Source organism: Engystomops pustulosus, chromosome 4 (assembly GCF_040894005.1).
Source record: "Engystomops pustulosus chromosome 4, aEngPut4.maternal, whole genome shotgun sequence".
Taxonomy (NCBI): Eukaryota; Metazoa; Chordata; class Amphibia; order Anura; family Leptodactylidae; genus Engystomops; species Engystomops pustulosus.
Genome location: NC_092414.1, coordinates 200,734,650 through 200,756,250, shown reverse-complemented (window position 1 = coordinate 200,756,250; position 21,601 = coordinate 200,734,650). Strand labels below are relative to the sequence as shown.

The 21,601-nt window shown below is 42.1% G+C and overlaps 1 protein-coding gene across 1 annotated transcript; it reads left to right on the top strand.

Moving 5' to 3' along the window:
- The first annotated feature begins 6,281 nt into the window (after positions 1-6,281).
- Positions 6,282-21,270, top strand: LOC140128060 (lysozyme C-1-like). Its single transcript, XM_072149424.1, has 5 exons — positions 6,282-6,403; positions 6,943-7,115; positions 16,236-16,394; positions 17,825-17,903; positions 21,106-21,270. The coding sequence occupies exons 2-5, from the start codon at positions 6,977-6,979 to the stop codon at positions 21,164-21,166; spliced, it is 438 nt and encodes a 145-aa protein (XP_072005525.1). The 5' UTR covers positions 6,282-6,403; positions 6,943-6,976; the 3' UTR covers positions 21,167-21,270.
- Positions 21,271-21,601: the final 331 nt, after the last annotated feature.

The following is a 21,601-nucleotide window of genomic DNA, read 5'->3' as shown; positions in this document are numbered from 1 at the left end:
CCGCCTAAATGGCCCTTGAGTCACGCGAGCTGGACCAACGCGTATGAGCCCGTGCAGATGAGCGAGCAAAAAAAAGCTTCTTTCCCATACCGGGAGTCGAACCCAGGCCGCCTGGGTGAAAACCAGGAATCCTAACCGCTAGACCATATGGGAATTGCTGCTTGGTGTTCCCTGCCAAGCCTACCAGGCAAATGGATAGAAGGCAGACAATGGGCACACTTTGTTTTCGCTGCCTGGCTGTCTGTAGGTCTAGAAAGGTTGGCTGCCTGGGGCCTGCAGCAATCCCAGTTGCGAGTCTCACGCTCCCGTCACAGCGAGCCTCGTTAGCGCAGCTGGTAGAGCGTCAGTCTCATAATCTGAAGGTCGTATGTTCGATCCTCACACGGGGCACTGGTTTTTAACACTTTTTCAAGCCTTCTTTACAGTCCGCTGACACCTCTTTGTCTCGGAGCACCGAAACGCGACCGCCTAAACGGCCCTTGAGTCACGCGAGCCGGACCAACGCGTATGAGCCCGCAAAAAAAGCTTCTTTCCCATACCAAGAGTCGAACCCAGGCCGCCTGGGTGAAAACCAGGAATCCTAACCGCTAGACCATATGGGAATTGCTGCTTGGTGTTCCCTGCCAAGCGCACCAGGCCAATGGATTGAAGGCAGACAATGGGCACACTTTTTTTTTCGCTGCCTGGCTGTCTGTAGGTCTGGAAAGGTTGGCTGCCTGGGGCCTGCAGCAATCCTAGTTGCGAGTCTCAAGCTCCCGTCGCAGCGAGCCTCATTAGTGCAGCAGGAAGCGCGTCAGTCTCATAATCTGAAGGTCGTAAATTTGATCCTCACACGGGGCTGTGGTTTTTAACACCTTTTCAAGCCTTCTTTACAGCCCGCTGACACCTCTTTGTCTCGGAGCACCGAAACGCGACCGCCTAAACGACCCTTGAGTCACGCGAGCTGGACAAACGCGTATGAGCGAGCAAAAAAAAAGCTTCTTTCCCATACAGGGAGTCAAACCCGTGCCTCCTGGGTGAAAACCAGGAATCCTAAGCGCTAGACCATATGGGAATTGCTGCTTGGTGTTCCATGCCAAGCGCACCAGGCCAATTGATTGAAGGCAGAAAATGGGCACACTTTTTTTTCGCTGCCTGGCTGTCTGTAGGTCTGGAAAGGTTGGCTGCCTGGGGCCTGCAGCAATCCCAGTTGCGAGTCTCAAGCTCCCGTCGCAGCGAGCCTCGTTAGCGCAGCAGGTAGCGCATCAGTCTCATAATCTGAAGGTCGTGACTTCGATCTTCACACAGGGTAGTGGTTTATAACACTTTTTCAAGCCTTCTTTACAGCCCGCTGACACCTCTTTGTCTCGGAGCACCGAAACGCGACCGCCTAAATGGCCCTTGAGTCACGCGAGTCGGCCCAACGCGTATGAGCCAGTGCAGATGAGCGAGCAAAAAAAAGCTTCTTTCCCATATCGGGAGTCGAACCCGGGCCGCCTGGGTGAAAACCAGGAATCCTAACCGCTAGACCATATGGGAATTGCTGCTTGGTGTTCCCTGCCAAGCGCAGCAGGCCAATGGATTGAAGGCAGACAATGGGCACACTTTTTTTTCGCTGCCTGGCTGTCTGTAGGTCTGGAAAGGTTGGCTGCCTGGGGCCTGCAGCAATCCCAGTTGCGAGTCTCTAGTTTTCACAGCTCCCTGTCTTGTCTGAATAAATTTCTCAACTACAGGGTTTTCTATAAATGTCAGAATCAAATAAGTTTTAACTGGGCCAAAAGCAAAACCAACGGCACTAGCCACTCCCTGAATTCTCTCTATATGATATGAACACTGTATAATAAGATAGCACATACAACAACCAGCTCTTTCTATGCACCTACTTTATCAACTACAATTCTACCAGCCTTCATGTTCCATCATGTCATTTTTGCACTTCTCCATCATTTCTACTTATCTCTCACCCTCAACAATATCACTGACATTTCCTACTTTAAAATTTCAACAACATACTGTTCTTAGAGGTTATTATCCTCAACCTGCCTTTATGGCTGCCAACAGAGTAGAGTCAAAAGCAATTAGCTTCAAAGATTTGAGAAATCACATTCTTCATGTGGTGCTAAAGTGGCTGCCGGGGGCTCAGACATAGATAAACTGTTCTAAGATGGCTGCCATTGAAGAATGGTAGGGCGTGGCTTCTGCCTTACTCGTCAGATACACGGGTGTTTCTGGTGACATGTTGTTGCGATAATCTAGGGGCACCACAATTATAACAAGTCCTTCCTGACTCCATGAATCCACCCATCTAATGATATAGGATAATGGAGGGGAGTATAACAGGGGGCTGCTCTGGATGCAGACGCCATCATTTCCCCTTCGTTTTGGAGAAGAAAAATACATAATTAAAAAATGTATTAAAGTTTTCCTAAATTTCTCTCCACATCAAAAACTTTTAAATGTCTTTCATAGCCTGTCTCTTTTCTCGAGGTATCTTAGCTAAGAAGGCACTCTGAAAACAATCTACCTTTTTTAACATTCCTCCTAAAAAGGTGTAGCAATGCTTTCCTTCACCTGGGGTAAGGTCCAAGTTTAGCACCTCTTTTACATAAAATATCTCAACCATAAAATTTAAATGAAATTGAGGCACCTTTGAAGCTGCAAAATGTGTACCAGGCCCCAAGTTATAATTTTTTTTTGTCTATAGTATTAGTTTTCTCATATACGAAAGGTACACTATATGGGCTCCCTAGGCCTCTAGGGCTCGGTTGCGATAAGACCCTCTGCACTCTCTCAAGTTACGCCCCTGACCATCAACATTCCTAAAATATGGTTGCCAACACTTTTTTCATGCATTACAGCAGGCATAATGATGTCAAATAAGCCATGACAGACTGTGGACATCTACTATGTTGTTAGTCTTAATCTCTGAGGTTTAACCGCAAACTCCTCTGCTGTAGCTAACTCGCTGCCAAATGTCACCAGCCTTACTTATACTAATTAACATACATTGATGCTATTAAAAAAAAAAAGTTTGAGATATTTTACTGCTTGTATAGGCTGATAAAAAGTCCAGACAGCCTCTCCAACATTAATATGAACTCATCCTAATAGATTTATTCAACACATAGTCCACTCAAGTATATAAAACACACATTAAAATTTATGTACTTTCACACACTCATATCAAATCATACTTTACTAAGTAATAAACTAATACATTTATACACACATGTGTAAACATCTATCCGTCTGTACCCAAATACTAACACTTGGTCCACACACAAGGCTGTAGACTGATTGGCTGTGGAGATGATTTGTTTGCAGATCTGGAATTTAGGAGTACCTCAGCCTTGACCCAGTGGTCAGAAGCTGGGAGTAGAAGCCTTCAGTGTGCAGCAGTTTAGATTATCTCTCTGAATAAATCTCAAGGAAACCATGCAGAAGCTTGGTCTGAGCTCCAATTTATTGATTCTTGCAGAGCTCATTCCAAAGCATCCTTAGCCATCAACCAATATACCACTTCGTGGTATATATAATGTAATATATGTGCACTCACTCCTGAATGTACATCACCATGGAATTAATAAATCTATAAATAATAATAGTAATAAAAAAAGACTTGAATTGTAGATTGAATCAATGTAATTTTTTCCTCGGGAATCTGAATCTGCAAAAAAAAAAAATTAAGATTTAAAAGTTGAGTTTGGTTGAGGCCAAGTTTGGTATGATGGGATAACATTTTTGAAAAATATTTGACACATATATTTTAATTTTTGTTGATCTAATTTGTATTTCGTGAGATATTTTACGCCCCAACAATTTTATTACACCCTTTATAGTACCTACACAAAATTGATATATATGCAAGGCTTCATGGATTCATTATCCTGGATATGATCCCAAAAATAAATTAGAACATACACAGCACCCCCTTTTATTTTATATACCAGACCCCCCCCCCTCAACTGATCACATACAGCACCCCTTAATTATTATATATAAATATATCATATATCTAATAAGCAACACATGCTACTGGTGATGCATCTCAAAACACAATGAAAACGCATCACGTGAGGCAAATAATATACTCTGTCCTCTAGTTAATATTCTAAACTCTGTTATTGCCCCCCCCCCCCGCTTATTTTTTAAATTTACCCACTCTCTGATTTATTTATATAAAGTCCTCATAATTGATTTATATACAGCCCATCTCTAATTTGTTTAAAGGCCTCAATATACGAATTCGATATACAGACCCCCAATTAATATTATGTATTATATATACAGATTCCCCACCAAGTTAGACCCCACGTTTAATTATATACAGTACCCAGTATACAGCCTGCCATGTACAGCCCCCTATTTACGTATAAACAGCACCCCATATACATCCTCTTATATACTGTACCTGAAATATAGCCAACCACATACAGTACCCCCACCTCCGGTTTAATTATACACTGCCCCCTAAATACAGATCCCAGCTTAACTATATATAGTATCCCATATACAAGCTCCCATATACAGAAACCCTAGTTTAATTATATGCAGTATCCCATGCACAAACCCCCATATACAGCAACCCCCAGTTTAATCAATTACTTTTGTGCCCTCGCAGGTCTGCTGTAAATTCTGCACCCTCAATAGTTATGTACCCAATTAATATAAGGATATTGGCCAAAAATGATTAATGAGTTTTCTTACCAAATCCAATCAAGTTCAAAAGAAAAGAACAAATATTAGCCATGAAAGAGAGAGGGCTTATCTGATCCAATGGAACAATGCATTCACAGTAACATAACAATAACCTTTTTTTATAGTTATTATTACCTATTTCATAATACTTGGCAGAGTCTGGTGAGTAAATATGATTGTCTTAGCCAACCAGTAAGATAACACCTCCTTCTAGGCGGATATAAGGAGAGTTCACCCTGTTAAAGCATCCACAAAAAAAGCCCTAGTTTAGAAGTATTTCTGACTCTTGCAAATAATTTTATTTGTGAATTTTACTCATTAAGAAGCTTTACATAATATCTCTATATTATCCATTTGAATTTTTGTTATTAATTATACTTTTTGTATGACAATGAAGGTGCCTGGGGTACTCCGAAAATTTGTCGGCTGTCTGACATAGAAATAAAACCGACCCTCCGACCCTGGATACATCAAGAATCCAAAGCCTCTTGATGTATCCGGCTGTGCTGGAGCAGCGGTGGGGCTATGATAAATAACCCCCAAAATGCCTCTACCTTCAACTTATACAGGAGACCAATGCACCAGAGAGGATGCCCGACAAAGGACACATGAAAGATTGATAAAGATATCAGAAAATTTCACACCTCTCCGTCTCATGTCTTGTCACTGGGATCAAAGGAACAAGCCTGGTTGTGGTATGGTTTTGGAAAACAATGGAAAATTATATTGGTTGAATAACTTGGACATAATTTTTGGTTCTGCGGCACCACAAACAGGGTAGCGTTAAGGAATTAAGTACATTCCAGAACTCCCAAGGCTTGGGAAGAGGGTCAATTGACACAACACCCCTGAGCTTAAGCCTAGCCACCCCAAGTTTGGTATGGGGTGAGAGAGGATGAGCTACCCTATCGGTTGAAGATGGTTAGAAGATTTGTAGTCAGCTGCCTCAGGATCATTGGATCATTTAGTATGATCTAAAAGACTAGAGATAATCTAAAAATAATATAAGTGGACACCCAAACTTCCATGAGGACTATTACATACTTGGGCCTTCTTATGGGTCAAAGAATTCTTGAACCTTCTCACGTCTGCTTTGACCCCTGCACATTCAATAAGCTTATTAAATATTGCACACACCATGTCTTTACCACTACCTCATACTAGCATCAAGAATGGCGCCACCATAAGGTAGTTGGGATTCTGTTGTTACATTATTGAATCTCACCTTCATTTCTCACCTTTTTATAACCAAGCCATGCCAGACAATATTTGCCTGCTTACACTCATTTATTCCAGTCCTTTGAAAATGTGGTGTTTGCATGTCTCAGGTTAAAAGGATTTTATTGTCCAGAGCACAATGAAGTTTATTCATCCCATTACAACATTTAGCGTAAGTTAGAAACCATTTATCGATAATTTTTTTTTTTGGCTGACGTATCCCTAATGTTTTAAATATTATCACCAGTTTCGAACCATTTCAAAAGAGAAAAAGCAAATATTAACCATGAAAGAAAGAGAGCTTATCTAATCCCATGTAACAATGCATTTATAGTAACGTAACATTTACCTGTTTTGTCGATATTATGACCCATGTGATAATACTTGGCACGGTATGTCAGGTAAATGTTGTCAATTTCGCCAAACTGTAAGATAACGCCTTCTTCTAGATGGATATAAACGGAGCTCACGCTGTTGCAAGTATCCTTAAGAAAATCTAAGTTTGGAAGTAAGTACAGATTCTTGTAACTAATTTTCTCTAAACCAAAACCATATCCTAGTTTTAAAATTAATTTTGAAGCTTTATATGATTTCTTTTTATCGTACATTTGTATTTTTTATAATGGATTGTACGTTTTTATTCATCAACGGTAATTTCTGAACTGGACCATTTTATGTTGACCATGCTGCAATGACAATTTTGAGCACTATAAGGTGAAATATTATCTTTGCATAGAGTACTGCAGCGTAGCAGAGTTTCTGCCCCTACAGCTTCAAAAGCTGTCAGACTATTTTTTCTAAACCCAACTTCGAGCATAGCCTCGTTTTTATTTCAAACATAGATGTTAGGGCTTTGGGGCTCAACAAGGGTATCCTGTATGTTCCTTTGTGGCACAGGTCACCAGAAATCCATACTGCTCTGACTTCAATCTTTCCCTAATGTAATGACTCTGAGAATATGAATACATTATAAAACAGCAAATCTATTTGAAGCACAAGCACAAAAAATACTCAATTTTATCTATGCATTTTTCTGATATTACACAGAGTTCTCCTGGATCTTGCTTACCTGCTAAGCAATATGAAGGCCTTTCTTTGCCTCGGTTTCTTGCTATGTTTATATCTTGTCTCAGAAGCCAAAGTCTATACTCAATGTGAACTCTACCGCATCTTCAAGGAAACTGGACTGGCCGGATATCATGGCTACAGTGCTGCAAACTGTATGTATACTCAGATTCCCAGTGAATAGGGTGTTGTTCTGTTAGTTGTCTCTCCTGTATTGGCTTCACACACAGAGGTTGGTCTCAGGCTCTTTATTTAACAAGCGGCCATTACACATGTCACATTGCTAGTGCTAGTACCTGCTTTACTATACACACACAGTGGTGAGACCCCTAGATGCCAGAATAGCATATAACATATTGCTCTCTCTTTTAAATGGAACAATTAAATATAAGAAAACTATTAAACATGAAACAATAAGAAAAACTTAATAAGTCTGTTTAGGTATAATCCTTGAGGTGGGCTGGCCTTTTTATCATCCTGCCGGCTTGTGTAACATAAGACGTTTTGCAACAAACATCTGAGTGTTCTTCTGATTCTGTCACACTGTCTTCTCTCTGGTTACTGTCCTCACTCCTCGCAGCTTCATTTTCTGCTGTCCCTGTTGTCTCCTGGCTTGTGCTTGCGGTTTCTTTGTCTTCGATCTCTGGATAATGTTCAAATGGCCAAGCATCATAGTGTTCATGCGTTTTTCTCAGATGTCTGCGATTTCTCCTTAGTCTCCTTCCTTCCTCTGTTTCAACTTCATAAGTCCGAGGCCTTAGTTTCTGGACTACCTTTGCCTTTAACCAGTACTTGTCATATTCGCTGCTGGGCTGGATCCGCACATTTTCGTTTCTCTGAAGTTCAGGCAGATCTTTTGCCGATTTTTTTATAGTAGAAAGCTTGCCTCTCTTGATTTTTCCTCAATTGATCATCAACTTGTTTCACAAGCTTTGGCTTAAGCAAATGACTAGCAGTTGGTAAGAGTGTCCTGATCCGTCTACTCATGAGCCTCTGAGCTGCGCTGCTGTGGAGCCCTTGTGTGGGGTTGTTTCTGTGATCCAGTATAGACAGGTATACATCTGAACCTGCCTGCTTTGCTTTTCGCATTAGTCTTTTAACTGTTTTTACTGCTGACTCTGCTTTTCCATTACTTTGGGGATATCCTGGATATGATGTCTGATGGTCAAATTCCCACGTCGTTCTAAATCTTTTAAACTCTTCTGACATAAATTGAGCAGCATTGTCAGAGAACACAGTGTCAGGAATGCCATACCTGGCAAAATGGGCCTTGAGTTTTTTAATCACTGTTCTTGCCCTTGTATCCTGCAGATAGTCCACTTCCCAGAAGTTGGAAAAATAATCCACTTTGATCAGATATTCTTTGTTATTCCATGTGAAGAGGTCCGTGCCTATCTTTGACCATGGCCTCTTTGGAATTGCATGTGGTTGAAATGTCTCCTTCAGTTGCTTATCACTATATGTGCTATGTAGTTTTTAATGTGGTCATTCATACCTGGCCAATAGACAGATTCCCGTGCACGGCATAGACAGCCTTCAATGCCTAAATGAGTAGAGTGCAAGACCATAAGTGTACTGGTGGAACCTCTCCAGCCCAAATACCACGGCTAGTAATTCCTTCTCAATCTGTGCATATCCCTGTTCAGTTGGTGTTAGTGCCCTGCTTGCAAATGTAACTGGCTGTTGCACCTGAATCAAGTTCCTCTTTAGGCCTTTTTCTGAAGCATCACATTGTACCACCACCTCTTCATCTGGATCAAAATACCTTAGGATTGTTGCATCTGCAATTGCCTTCTTCACTGCCTGGAAAGCACTTTCCTGGGATTCTGTCCATTCCCAGAGCACGTCTTTGTATGTTAGCTGTCTCAGTGGCTCACACATGTGTTCTAGATGCTTGCAAAACTTTGATAGGTAATTTACCATCCTAAGAAATCGCTGAACTCCACAAACATCTTTTGGGGTAGGCATGTCTTGTACTGCCCTTACCTTTTCCGGGTCAAGTTTTACACCATTTGAGGTAAGAAGATGTCCGATATATGGGACTTCTGTCATTTTCAGTTTGAATTTCTCCTTGTTTAGCTATATTTGCTTTACTCTACATCTCTGCAGAAATTGTATCATTTTCTGGTCATGATGGCAGATTCATGTCTTCCCCTTCTCCCACTATAAGTATATCATCTGCTGTTGTTTTGACTCCAGGAAGTCCTTCCAAGGCTTGCATCAATTTCTGCTGGAACACCTCTGGAGCAGGACTTAGTCCCATGGGCATTCTTAGCCATTTAAAGTGTCCAAATGGGGATGAAAATGCAGTCAGTGAACTTGATTTTTCATCTAGTTCTACATGCCAGAATCCATTTTTTACATCACATACTGAAAATATTTTAGCCTTTGATAAATCTGGTAGAATATCTTCTATTGTACGTGGTACAAGTGGTTTCTTGACTATGACCAAACAGCTGATCCAGTCTGTGCTCTTCTGTACTGGTGCTATCATGTCTCGGTCCCTTAAATCCTGCAGCTCGTCTTTTAGTGGTTGCATTAAAGCTACAGGCACCCTTCTTGCCGGCAATCTAATAGGTGGCACCGTGTGATCAATTTCTAGTTTGTATTTACCTTCTAGGCACCCATCACCTTCATATAAATCAGCAACAGCCATAATGTTGTGGGTCTGCACCTTTATTAAGCCTGAACTGCTCTTACACCCAGTAATGGTACATGATCACTACCAGGCAGCACTGTAAATTCCACTTTGTAACTCTTTTTGTTACATGGGTTCCTTAATTTAAGCTTGCAGGTCCCCAAAGGTTTCAAAACACTTTTGTTGTACCAGTACTTTGTCCGTTGGCCCAATGGAAACATGTTTTTTTAGCAGAGCATATGGAATTACATTGCAGCTTGCTCCACAATCCAGCTGAAATCTAATAGGCTGCTCATCCAACAAAAGGGTTGCAAATCATTTGCTACTTGCTGCTTGAGTACATGGACATTCTCTGTTGCAGGCTGCAGCTGTAGCCATGTAATGTCCTCATCACTGTCTGTGTTCTGTGTCATTGTGTGGACTTGTCTATGCTGTTTGCTGGGTTTCAGCCTGCACAGAGCTGAGAAATGGTTCCTCTTCCCAGATGTCCTGTAAGTCTCACCATATGCAGGACACTTCTCTTTGTCTCTCTCATGTCTTTTCCCATAATATCTGCACTGGATGGTGCTTTCAGGGAGCCTGGGCCTTGCTTTGGCTCTCCCATATACCGCATGTACTGCCTCATCACTGGTGGCTTCCATCATCTTCAGGCTGTCCTTTGTCAGCTCAGCCGCCCTGCAGATCTGCAGGCATCTCACTAAGGTCAGCTCTTCCTCCCTCAGTAACCTTTCTCTGAGGTGACAGTCTCTGCTGCCACACACTATCCTGTCTCTGATGAGAGAGTCTCTTATTTCTCCAAAGCCACATGTTGCAGCATCTCCTCAGCTCTGTCACATATCTGTCCACATTCTCCCCAACCTCCTGGTTCCTTGAGAAGAACTTGTATCTCTCCACAGTCTCATTCTTTTTTGGGTCACAGTGTTAGTTAAATGTCTGCACAATGTCCTCTAGCACCAGACTGTCAGAGATTTCTGGGATTAGGGTCTTGGCTATTTCTCTCCCCTATTCCCCAATCACTTTGGGTCACTGTCAGATCCACATACAGGGTGAACTCTTCCTTCCAGTGTTTCCAGGTCTGTGACAGATTGGAAGAAGTGACATCCAGTGTCTGAGGGGGTTTCAGGCCACTCTCCATTGTGCAGTATTACCAGGGACTCTGTACTTACAGGTGCTGTGATTCACACAAGTTCTCAGGGGATGCAGACTTGTTATACACAAGTTCTCAGGGGATGCAGACTTGTTATACACAGGTTCTGTGCCCAGCTGCCACCATGTTCTGTTAGTTGTCTCTCCTGTATTTTCTTCACACACAGAGGTTGGTCTCAGACTCTTTATTCAACAAGCTGCCATTACACATGTCACATACTAGTGTCTCTCTACCAACAAGTTGCTACATGCTTTACTGTACTGTACACGCACAGAAGTAGTGAGACCCCTAGAGGCCAGAACAGCATATAACATATTGCTATAGGTTTAATTTGCTGTTAAGAATATTAACTTTACAAATGTTTTTTTTTTCCATAATGGCACACGTGGTTGTATAGGATTAGACATAGGATTAAAAAATACATGCCTGCTCTCAGAAATAGTGCTACATCAGAAGCATTATAGTCTTATAGTCTATCTGAATGGCAGTGAAAAGAGTTAAACTGCACTACCACATACAGCTTGTGGATAGGGAGGGTGCTGTTTTAAAAGAAGGTAGACATTTTTTTAGTGGTTCTGCGTGATCCTTTTGTTCTGGAATGCTAGCACTATGTCTGACTATAGCAGAGCCAGGACAAGGCATCTTGGTACCCTAGGCAGACAAGCAAAATTGTTCCCCTGCTCTGTAAATTTGTAGCAAAAACTTAGTAGAATCAGTGCTAAATCTAAAGGTAAGAATTTAAAAAATTGCTCCCCGTATGTAGGAAGCCCTGGCATATGCCTCAAGTATATTAGTATCCCTAGCATATGTTCCCATTGTACAGGTAGCCTGTGATAATAATATTACTCCTCCTCCACAGTTTGTTTGTTATATATATTTTTTTTCTCTTTGTGTTTCATTCTGCCTGTTATAAATCATTAGGCTCCATTTGTTTAAGACCAGCCAGAAGATGAGCCTGGCAGGGTGGTTATAAAACCCCAGGGAGTCTATGTTTGATCAGAGAAGCATGGTCTTCTAAGTGGTAAAATTAACACCTTTCGGCCAGAGTAGTCTAGCTAGTGGGGGATGAAAAGAAGCCACAGACTGCATGTTTTTCCCTCCAAATTCAGACAAAGGGGAATATCATAGCTGTCCATAACTGGGACATAATTCATAATTATAGGTCCCAAGTTACACAGGACAGTTATGGGGTCTAGACACACTTCTAGACCGAAAATCAGAACATTAGCTGCAATGGAAGGCAGCCAATAGCAGAACACCCCTGATATTAGGCTAAGACACCCCGAGTTTGGTATGGGGTTAATGGGAATAACATGCCCATTTGGTTGGAAGCCATGGCACAATTGTGCCATCTCCCAATCAAAAGTTATGGGGTTCTGATAAAAAACCAGACCCAAAAAGTAGCTCACTGATGTCACTCACGGTGACATCACAGCCAGGGGTGGGGGTCAAAAAATCACCTGGGCTTAAATTAATGAAGCAGCCACATAGTAGTGTTCAGACTGAGGATTCTATCACAATAGAAGGCTGGATCGATGCTTATGCCCTGTCCTCGGGCCAAAGAATTTCTTCCTATTCCACTAGCAAGAATTTTTTGTTTCTTCTTCCATAACTGCATTTTTATGTAAATTAAAACTTTTTAATAAGCCTCTGCTTGTAGCCTTAAAGAATCTGAGTCTCTAAAGGGAATCACGTTACCAGAGGTCATTATTAGCATAGTCCATGTAGTAAGCGATTGCATGTTCTGTGTGAGTTTATAATTGTAATATAGTGTAAGTAGTGAGTGCATGTGCTGAGTTATCATCAGGGTGCATTGTCTGTGTGGTTGAGGTGCCTACGGCCTTCTTTGCATAAGTAACTCGTGGGTGGTGGCAGTGCGGATTCTGTGGAGTAAATTTAGCGTAAGGACGCCATTTTGTGGAAGTGGGCAGAGCTTAAGGGCTAAATTCTGGAACTCCATAGAGTAGTTATCCCAGTGTGTGAACTCAAGTGAGTCGGGTTCGTGACATAGCCCATCACATGCCCTCAGTATACAGGAAGCCCATCAAATGCCCCAGTATATAGATTGCCCCAGTATATGCCCTTAGAATATAGGTAAGCCAGCACATTCCTCCAGTACATAGATAGTCCAGCACAGCAGAAAATTATAGAGATAACATTGTGCTATCCAGTATCCAGTAATCAATGGTATATGTGTCTAAAAGCCACACATACCACTGATTACTATTTTGGGCCAGGGTGATGCCCCCAGGTTGGGAGGTCAGGGTGGCCTTCTCAGTGATAGTCTACCCTTGCCTACCACTTGTCTGGGCCCTGGACCATTGAATTGTTCTTAGCAGTAGCAGCTGTACAGTTCTTTCTATCCCTCCATAACTGCACCAATCTACATGTTTAGAACCTGAAGGAAGCGAAAAACTCACTTTCCAGCCCTTGGATGATTATAGCCTTTTTTTCTGCCTTAGGCGATAATTGAAATGCCAGTGAAATTGCAGGGAAATCTATAAAAATTATCTACAAACTGACAAGAATATGCTGACAAACATAAATAACAATTGATAACATCTTCACACAATGTCACCAGCTCACCAGCACGACACATGTTAATTCTTTCTCACACACCAGTAGTCAGGCAGTGACACAGACATTAGTGGCATCTAGTACCTTACAGGTATAATCTGCTCCGTTAGGCAGAGGACTGCATTACAATTTCTCCTGGCCATGGTTTATCACTGTAGAATTCACTGCCGAATTTCATGTAACCTGCGCCCTAAAAAAAACAGTCACTTACGATATATATAGTATATAAATATATATTATACACACACCATGACTGAAGACACTACTCCAGATCTAAGCCATCCTTTATATAGCCCCTCTAATAGCAAGAACCCACTTATAGAAAGTATATTCTGCCAGAACAAGCATATATGTGTATACATATACATATTGTGTATACTGCCAGTACATCCCATAGATGCTATATACAGTACAGCCAGTACCCCCCATAGATCATATCACTGCCAGATACTCCTATAGATATTATATACAGCCAGCCCCCCTGAAAGATAGTATATACAGCCAGTACCCCTTATAGATAACATATACAGCAAGTGCCCCCATAGGTATTATATACAGTCACCCCCCATAAATAGTATTACTGCCATATACTCCCAGGCAAACTATATAAAGCCAGCCCCCCCAAAAGATAGTATATATATATATATATATATATATATATATATATATATATATATATATAACATATATATCCAGTGCCCCCACCCTCCATAGTATCTAATGAGAGTACTTTCCCCCATAGATAGTATATATAGCCAATGCCCCTTCACTCCCTGTGTGGCAAGTGAAAAAAATAATAGACCTTCGGGCTCAAGACCCAGCCCTGCTGTCTCCTCCTTTTCTCCTGCCATTAGCTCCTGCAGTGACACTGGCAGTGCCGCATGATGACGTCGGTCCAGCCAGTGTCATGCAGAGCGGTACTTACAGGTGTTTCTATGCTGTACTCCTCTGTCTGTCAATCACATAATCGTCTTAAAGGGAACCTACCACCACAAATCTACCTATAAAGGTAGATTGGGTGGTAGGTGGATCATTGGGACGTGAGGATAGCCCTTTTAAGGGCTAATCCTCACGTCCCTGCACTTTTTTGAGAACTTTAATTTGATATTTATTCAAATGTACTTATGTGGCTACCGGGGCGTGGAGTAGCCGCTTATGAGATTACACGAGGCGGCTACTCCACGCCCCGGTAGCCACTTTACTCCTCCTACTCACCCATCTTCGGCGCGCAGCTCCGCGTAGCTGCGCGCCCTCGTCCGGCGAGCCTGCCGTCTGCGCATGCGCAGAAGAGCAGGCCCGCGCCTGTTTCGGAGTTGTGACCGCGCAGGCGCGGGCCTGCTCTTCTGCGCATGCGCAGACGGCAGGCTCGCCGGACGAGGGCGCGCAGCTGCGCGCCGAAGATGGGTGAGTAGGAGCAGTAAAGTGGCTACCGGGGCGTGGAGTAGCCGCCTCGTGTAATCTCATAAGCGGCTACTCCACGCCCCGGTAGCCACATAAGTACATTTGAATAAATATCAAATTAAAGTTCTCAAAAAAGTGCAGGGACGTGAGGATTAGCCCTTAAAAGGGCTATCCTCACGTCCCAATGATCCACCTACCACCCAATCTACCTTTATAGGTAGATTTGTGGTGGTAGGTGCCCTTTAAAGACGGAGGTGTAATCAATTTCTTTGGTACTACAGACTTACCAGCGTTTGGCAAGTCTTTACTACTGGCGATCTGCCATCTGAGGAGGAACTCTCATCCTGCTTTATGGCAGATGCACACCTGGCCCAGCCTGTGGTACCACTTCACTGCCCTATACCATTAGGGAAACAAAATAGTCCTAGGCACCATGACTAAACACATCAGCCACTTCACTGTCCTAAATGATCATAACTGTGGAAATTAATCACTTTACTACTGCAACACAACAGCCAAAGCAGTCAGCGCATTCATTGAGTGTTATCCAGCTTCTCTGATCCTGGTCCTTTAGATGTTATATCTCCAGGAATTCATGACTGTGGCATGAACATTTTGGGTGTTGGTTGAAGCACACGTCCTTTCCCCTAAATGTATCTGCTCTCTATGAACTCTTGGGGGAATATTGTACTAAAAGCCTCTGAACTATTTTTGGTGTTTTTTAAACTTTTTTTCCAAGATCATGGGGCACATTTACTAAGGGTCTTGCGGCCGCGATTCCGTTGAGTATTCCCGAATATTTCCAATTTGCGCCGTATTGCGCCGAATTGCCCCGGGTTTTGGCGCACGCGATCGGATTGTGGCACATCATGCCATGACAGAAATCGGGGAGCGTGGCGGTCGGACAACCCAACGGATTCGGACAAACCCTGGAATTTAAAAGAAGAATTGTGTCACAAGATCAGCACTTACATGCACCGGGAAGAAGAAGGTGAGCTCCGGCAGACCTCAGCGCAGCAGCGACACATGCTGGATATCGGGCGCGCGACCTTAGGGAATCCTGGCAGACCCGAATCCTCGTTGGACAACGTGCCGTGGTATCGGGTAAGTAAATGTGCCCCCATATTTTTTCTACCAATGCTGCATGCCACTCCTAAATTTCTCATGGTTATGGTGCACTAAAGGTCAGATTCCAAATTGGAAGGCCCTGCAAGGATTGGGGATCAATATCATTCCCTTCAGAGGGAATGTCCAACTTAATGACCACATATAGTGGTTGATATGTGTACTATAATTGTACAAGTAAAATCAGGGGGCAAAATTGTCATGTAGCCCAAACATAAAAAGGAACAAGATTAACCCTCTCCTATTTAGCCAGGGACCCACTAGGCCTACATGTCCTTGTTACCCCATCCACCCAGCTTTCCAAAGTCAATTCCAATTTAGGCATGATGATTAACCTCATATTTATAAGAGATATTAGGTATGCTAACCTTAAGCTATTCATGACAGGGATTTGCCTCGCCTATTACGAGAGTCGCTACAACACAGAAGCCGTGAACAACAATGGGCCAAGCCGTGACTACGGAATATTCCAGATCAACAGTAAATGGTGGTGCAATGATGGCAAGACAGCAGGAGCCGTAGACGCCTGCCATATCAGCTGCCAGAGTAAGTAAAGGCACCTACAGGAGAATTCCTAATTGTCTTCTTCTGATCGTCTGCTGCTATTGGTACTAAAAAAACTCTTCCCGTGGCGAAAAATTTTAACTAATAATCTAATATTAGGGGTGTTATTTTAAGAGAAAGAGAAAGTTCCAAAATGTATTTAATTCATAAATTAGTTAAAAATGTAAGAGACATCACTTAAAATACAAGCGGTAATGCATTTCTGACAAATTAATGTTCTAGTCCTTAGTCATACCAGGTATCACTAAGAACTAGAACATTGTTTTATACGAAACGTGTTACTTTACTAAGTGGTCAAAATAGTACTTCACATTTATTCAATGGGTCTATTTTTTATTTTTTTAAATTCATTTTATTAGTAGCCAAAGTACAAAAAGAAGAACAGGAATGCAGTCCTTATCACATTGAGCCCTCTCCATGCACCCACCACGCACCTTACTATTATGTTGCACTTTGTTAAGGGGTTAAAGGGGTTTTCCCACGAACTAAAGTCAGGCCCTATCCACGGGATAGGGCTTAACTTGCTGATCAGTGGGGTCTCTGTGTTGAGACCCCCACAGATTGTAAAAACGGTGGGAAAGCAAGCTCCATAGAGATTGCAGAATGGTCATAGCCTAACTTTAGTTTGTGGGAAAGCCCCTTTAACTTTCCTTGTTTGTTGACACTTACTGTACTCCACTTGTAATCTGTACTCTGCATACTGTACATATATTTCTCTTGTGTGTATTGGATTATCTAGTGTTCCCTTGAGGTGATTAAACATTTAAATTTAACCTGGGTTGTACCTTTATCTCAATCCACAAACTGCCACATACATATATACTACCTAGGCTGCCTTAATTAAATATAATTCTGCTACAGACCGGGTGTATATGTAATGAGAGCTGGTGGCAGAATTACCAGGTGGACAGGGTTCTGTTTTACTGAGGCCACTAAAAAAGGACTCTCAAGCTTTCCGGTTGTAGGAGACTGTTGTGCCATAAGGGTTGGAAGGACAACTCTGTCCCACTTCTTGTGTCTCCCGGAATCCATGTTCAGCATGTGTCTGTGTACCTGACATTGGCAAAATTCAGTGATACGTAACGTCACATGGATGATTTTAAAAATGTGCAATACAGTTAAATAGTTTTGGTAAAAAGCTGCAAATAAACACCGATCAACAGGTATAGGAAAAAGTTCAGAAGGCTTTGTAGGAGACTATGGGACTTGTGTGCTGCTTTTTTCTTCAAAAAGTTGTAATAAACCAACAGAATCAGATGCCAGATTTATCTGGAATCTGTCTAAATAATTGGGCTCTATGGGCATGTTAGATATATACATCAAAAGGATTCAGTGTGTGGAAAGCAATCAACACTACAATCTTCATCATAGATTATTCCAGTAACTTACACATGTATATATTTTTGTTGTAGGTCTCCTGAATGATAATATCTATGATGACATTGAGTGCGCCAAACGAGTTGTGAGAGACCCCAATGGCATCTCAGCTTGGTAAGATTCTAACAAATACATTATACTCTTCAGGATCCTTAAACCAATCATATACAGGTGGTCCCCTACTTAAGAACACCTGACATACGACCCCTAGTTACAAACGGACCTCTGGATGTTGGTAATTTACCGTATTTAAATCCCAGGCTACAATAAATAGCTGTAACAGTTATCACAGGTGTCTGTAATGAAGCTTTATTGTTAATCCTGGTTCTTATAACAATCCAACATTTTTAAAATCCAATTGTCACAGAGACCAAAAAAAAAAAATTTGGCTGGAGTTACAATTATAAAGTATACGGTTCCGACTTACAAACAAATTCAACTTAAGAACAAACCTACAGAACCTATCTTGTATGTAACCCGGGGACTGCCTGTACCTTCAGTAACAACCAACTAATTGCTTGTTTGACTGGCAACTACCGGTATTCCTTTCTCACGTTCGTACACATACATCTACCAGCATGTGTGTGTGTGTTCATTGTAAGGTGTGTGCAGATATTTGTAGAGGGGTTGGAGTTTTGACTAAATTGAAATAAAATAAAACCAATCCTTCTTCTTGCTTCTATTTAGGGGAACCAAAGATGTATGAGGTAGGAGCAGCAGGTTAGGACCCCCTGTACCAGTGAATTGGTTTGACTTGCGGTTGCTGTGATTTGTTGCAGAGAGTCTCCAGGTTACTACCCCAGCAGTAATCCCATTGACTGCGAATCCCATTTGGTCAATAGACATCTAATCTTTGTTTTAAATATCTTTTAGTGTTTCTTTGAATGATTATATAACAAGCAAATAAATAATTGTTCAAATAACTACAAAAATAGTGTTGAGAAATACATAGAAGTAAAACATCTAACCAAACATGCTAACATGTTGCAGATTGTATCCACGGGTGATGTATAGGGCAAAAGGGTGATTGTGGCTGTGGAAATCGGGAGTGTATGGAGGGCTTTGGGAAAGGAGGGGTGAAAGGGATGAGGGAAGGTAAAAATTATGGAGGTAAGACATTCTCAGGGGTATTCGGATCCTATGGTGGATGTGGATGGGTGGGCATAAATGCATGGCAGGAGTTAAGGTTGAGTGATCTTCCAGGGCTTAGTAGACGGAGGAGGTGATAAAGGAGGTTGTGAGCTTTTCAATCCATGTTAGATTCCTCAGAGGATCACCATGGCAGAGAAGGGAGAGAAAGCAGGACAGAAATTGTGCTTGTAAGAGCATATATAATTGGACGTGGGGAAACAGGGTTTGTAGCTGGCGAAGAGTGGGGAGACCCCCATCACATGACGTGTGCTACGGATTTGTATTTGAGCGGTAGGAGTACTGTAGGGGAAGGTACGTGATGCAGTGAGTGTGTTGGAAGATCACTAGTTTTTGTGAGAGGGAAGGGTGTGGTCCTCTTTTTTCTCTTTAATCCTTTCAGGACCTGGCCGTTTTTTGTTTTTTCATTTTCATTTTTCACTCCCCATGACCAAAAATCCATAACTTTTTTATTTTTCCATGTCCAGAGCTGTGTGACAACTTATTTTCTGCGTAACAAATTACACTTCATAGAGATGGTATTTAATATTCCATGCCGTGTACTGGGAAGGGGGAAAAACATTCCAAATGCAGTGAAATTGGTAAAAAAACGCATTTGTGCCGTTTTCTTGTGGGCTTGGATCTTACGGATTTCACTGTGCGCCCCAAATGACATGTCTACTTTATTCTTTGGGTCGGTGCGATTACGGGGATACCAAATTTGTATAGGTTTTATAAAGTTTTCATACATTTAAAAAAATTAAAACCTCCTGTACAAAATTTTTTTGGGGGATTTTGCCATCTTCTGGCGCTAATAACTTTTTTATCATTTGGTGTACAGAGCTGTGGGTGGTGTCGTTTTTTGCGGATTTTGATGACGTTTACAATGTTATCAAATTAAGGACTGTTCGACCTTGTGATCACTTTTTATAGAATTTTTTTTTTTAAATTACAAAAAAGTACCATTTTCGACTTTGGGCGCAAATTTCCATTACGGGATTAAACGCAGTGAAAAACCGTTATCATATTTTGATAGATCGGGCATTTTCGGACACAGCGATACCTAATGGGTAGCGGCGTGTTCTCTGCGCTGGATTCGGGTCCGGCCGGGACTCATTAAGGTAGTTCCTCCGCCGTCCACCAGGTGGCGCTGCTGCGCTGAAAAGCATCGGAACGCGCTGGAGTTAACCGAGCCGGGCTGAGTGAAGGTAAGTGCAAGCTCCGCGACAGATTTTTTTTTAAAAATGCGGCTGTTTTTCCGAATCCGGACGTTTTTTGTTCGGCCGCGCCCCCCAATTTCCGTCGCGTGCATGCCAGCGCCGATGCGCCACAATCCGATCGCGTGCGCCAAAATCCCGGGGCAATTCAGGGGAAATCGATGCAAATCGGAAATATTCGGGTAACACGTCGGGAAAACGCGAATCGGGCCCTTAGTAAATGACCCCCAATGTGTTTATGATTTTTACTGTTTATTTATATTTATATCAGTTCTAGGAAAAGGGGGGTTATTTGAGTTTTTAGGGTTTTTTATTATAATTTTTTTTTTTTAACTTTTTTTTATTTTTATTTTTACTATTTTTTAGACTCCCTAGGGTACTTTAACCCTAGGTTGTCTGTACGATCCTATCATATACTGCCATATTACAGTATGGCAGTATATGGGGATTTTACTCCTCATACATTACAATGTGCTGATAGCACATTGTAATGCATGGGTTAACCCGAAGTAGCCTCGTGCTGGCACCGATCGCGGGTGTTACCGGTAAGCCTTTGCTGCAATATGCAGCAAAGACTTATTGGCTATGGAGAGGGCTCAGCGCGTGAGCCCTCTCAATGCACCCTCGGCCGACCCGTAACGTTCTATTATGTCACGGGTCGTCAACGGGTTAAGGTAGTTTGTCCCGTATTGCAAACAGGCCTAGTGTGAGCAGGTTTAAACAGTTCAAAGGGTAGCAGAGGTTAGAGTGTGGCAATAGGAGGCGAGTGAGTGGGTTTGCAACTAGAGCTCCTTCAAATGGCAAGAAACTTCCGTTCGTAGAAATGAGGCTGCAGATAGGGGGCAAGATTAGTAAATGAGCCAATCTTAGGAAAATGTAGCGGAAACTGAGCTCTTTTGCAGGTTTTGAATCTGGAACAAGTTTTGCAGTGGATTCAGGGTGTAAAACTTTTCTAATTTTCTCATCCACAGGGTGGCCTGGAGAAATCATTGCAAAGGACACGACTTAAGCCGCTTTACAGCCGGATGCTAAATACCAAAGCACATTTGAAAGATTAATCTTCCTGTTTTTTCTTTTGATTGGTGGCAATATATCAAGTCTGTTACAAAATAAACACTTAATCGCACAAAAAAACTGTTTTCTTCAAATTTTTTTTAATGTTATACCATGTAGGGGGCTTCCAAAAGCTAAGATGGGATGTTTGCTATAGCGAGAGGAAGGAAGTGCATACAGAGTGTGGTTATTACTGTTGAAGAATGTACAACAGCTTTAGCTTATAGGTCTCTGTCACTAGTCCTGTTGCCTCTACCTGTTGGAGCAGCTCACAAGGATCCATGCCAACCTTTATCTAGTAAATTCATACATTAATCATTGTAAAATCATCTTTTCTTTATTATGTAAATGAGGTTGGGCACGTGGTCAGAGGCAGTGATTTTACTCCTCCCCTCTCCTCCCCCTGCTCATGTC